This window comes from Monoraphidium neglectum (assembly GCF_000611645.1).
Source record: "Monoraphidium neglectum strain SAG 48.87 unplaced genomic scaffold scaffold06407, whole genome shotgun sequence".
In the NCBI taxonomy this organism is placed as follows: domain Eukaryota; kingdom Viridiplantae; phylum Chlorophyta; class Chlorophyceae; order Sphaeropleales; family Selenastraceae; genus Monoraphidium; species Monoraphidium neglectum.
Genome location: NW_014007233.1, coordinates 1 through 2,260, shown reverse-complemented (window position 1 = coordinate 2,260; position 2,260 = coordinate 1). Strand labels below are relative to the sequence as shown.

At 64.2% G+C, this 2,260-nt stretch overlaps 2 protein-coding genes across 2 annotated transcripts; one reads left to right on the top strand and one right to left on the bottom strand.

Moving 5' to 3' along the window:
- Positions 1-11: 11 nt before the first annotated feature.
- On the top strand, positions 12-248 carry MNEG_16475 (hypothetical protein; the record flags this gene model as incomplete). Its single annotated transcript, XM_014035056.1, has 1 exon — positions 12-248. A coding segment is annotated over one exon (237 nt), but the record flags the coding sequence as incomplete, so codon positions are not given.
- Positions 249-1,081: 833 nt separating this feature from the next.
- On the bottom strand, positions 1,082-1,634 carry MNEG_16474 (Histone H2A; the record flags this gene model as incomplete). The annotated part of the gene is made up of 2 exons (XM_014035055.1): positions 1,082-1,407; positions 1,574-1,634. 2 exons carry the CDS (start codon positions 1,632-1,634, stop codon positions 1,082-1,084), a joined length of 387 nt encoding a protein of 128 aa, XP_013890509.1.
- Positions 1,635-2,260: the final 626 nt, after the last annotated feature.

Below are 2,260 nucleotides of genomic sequence, written 5' to 3'. Positions count from 1 at the left end.
ACGCGCAGCAGGGCGCCCCGCCGCCGCCACCCCACCATCTGGGGGCCGGCGGCGGTGGCGGCGGCGGTGGCTACATGCCGCACGCGCCGCCGCCGCCCCCGCAGCAGCAGCAGCCAGGCTTCCCGCCGCAGCCCGGGCCCGGGCCGTACGGCGGCGGCGGCGGCGGCTACCCCCCGCCCCAGCGGCCGCCCTACCCGCCGCAGCAGCAGCAGCAGCAGCCGGCCTACGGCTACCAGCAGCGCTACTGACGCCCCCGCAGAGCGCGCCTTCGCGCCGCGCGGGGCCGCCCCCGTGCTCCAGGTTGACTCTCTCTCCCACGCACGTGCTTTGCTTGCGCCGGAGCGCGCCCCGCCCCGCCAAAGGGCCAGGATCAAGCTGTTCCCCTTCCTCGCGTTTTTTTTTTGCGTTCTGACAGCCCCGCCTGGCGCCCGCCCGGCACTGGCGGCTTGCTGCACCACCAAGCCATTGGTAACCTCCCTTGGGGCGTGGCGCTCCTGCGGCGCTCGAGGCCTGGGCCCAGCTCGCCGCCGATTTTGACGCATGCTTGGTGTGTTTCCCGCTTGTGTCCGCTTTTGTCGCCCCTGTTGTTTTCCCCACACCGGACTGGCGTGGCACAGTAAACTGCAAACGCCGTCTCGGGGGTCAAGCAAAGCAGTGATGATAGGGCGGCGTGATGCGCGGCTGGCACCAGGGGCGAGGCGTGGAGGCGGGTGCTTGCTCGCTTGAGGGGGCATCAAGGAAGCCTGCACCTTGGGGAACCAAGCCAGCTTCGCAGCGACTCAAAGTTTGTGTCTCCCTGGATCCAGATATGGCAGCTCTTGCAGCGCTATACTTTACATGTGTACACTAAGTTCCACTGCGGCCCGCTTCAAACTTCTCTCAATTTGTTGGGATCCCAACCAGGTGGGTGCAGACGCAAATGTAGCACAGTGAGCTCAGCAACTGGACAAACAAAGTCAACAAAAAAACACTCTGGTCATGGGTTGGTGGTGGCGAGAGCCACCGTTTTGTTGGGGAGTTGCGCAAGCACGCGCGCGCCAGGGCAGGCGCGCCACGTCAAGCGGCGTCTGGGCACGCCACTCTACTCGGCCTCGTCCTTGCCCTTCTTGCCCTTGGTCTTGGGCAGCAGCACGCTGTGGATGTTGGGCAGCACGCCGCCAGACGCGATGGTCACGCCGCCCAGCAGCTTGGACAGCTCCTCGTCGTTGCGGATGGCCAGCTGGATGTGGCGGGGCACGATGCGGTTCTTCTTGTTGTCGCGGGCCGCGTTGCCTGACAGCTCCAGCACCTCAGCGGCGAGGTACTCGAGCACGGCGGCCAGGTAGACGGGTGCACCCGCGCCGACGCGGGTGGCGTACCGGCCCTTCTTCAGGAAGCGGGCGATACGGCCCACGGGGAACTGCAGCCCTGAGGGGTTGGAAAGGGTGGCAGAGGTGCGGGTGTCAGCAGGGAGTGGTTAGAGAGCATGCAGCGCATGGACAGAGAGAGCGGAAGCAGCAGAGCAGGACGCGCGCCCCTTGCCCAAGAGGTTTCCCATCGGTGCCAACCCCGGCGTGCAGTATAGAGTCCTCACCAGCCTTGGAGCTGCGAGAAACGGGCTTCTTGCCCGACTTGCCCTTGCCGCGGCCGGACATGATTGCTGCACTGGTTGTGTGAGTTGAAGTCGATGGGTGCAAAAGGAGCGCTGATTGTAGAGCTCGAGATTGCGATGTGGCAGCCAATAATCGCTGTCAGCTATATCCGTGGCGCCGGGCAGGGGGGCTCAGCTACGTGCTAGCTACTCAACTCAGGCTCCGAGTCCCAAGCTCGTAGCTGGTGGCAGCTGCTGTGCCCGCTGTTGCGGGTCATATACCGCGCAGTTTGCCTCATACGCCACAGCTCTCCACTCCCAAGCACATCTTCACTTCCAAGCTTTTCATCTCAGCAACCATGGCCCCCAAGGTCGGCGAGAAGGGTCCGGCAAAGAAGGGCCCGGCCAAGAAGGCCGCGGACGGCAAGGCCAAGAAGAAGAAGGTTTCCAAGGCGGAGACCTACAAGATTTACATCTACAGTGAGTGCCGCGCCTGCGCCTGGAGGGTGGTTCCCTGGCATCCGAGACCATTGCTGCACCAAGGGCGGCAACAACAGTGGCGCCATGGCGCGTGTGGTTGACGTGCTGCGTCTGCAAAGCTTGCTGCTGAATCATGTTGTGCTGTTCATCCTTTTGTGCTGCACAACCACGCCCTTGACCATGTGGTTGCCCTCCCTTTGCTCCAAACTT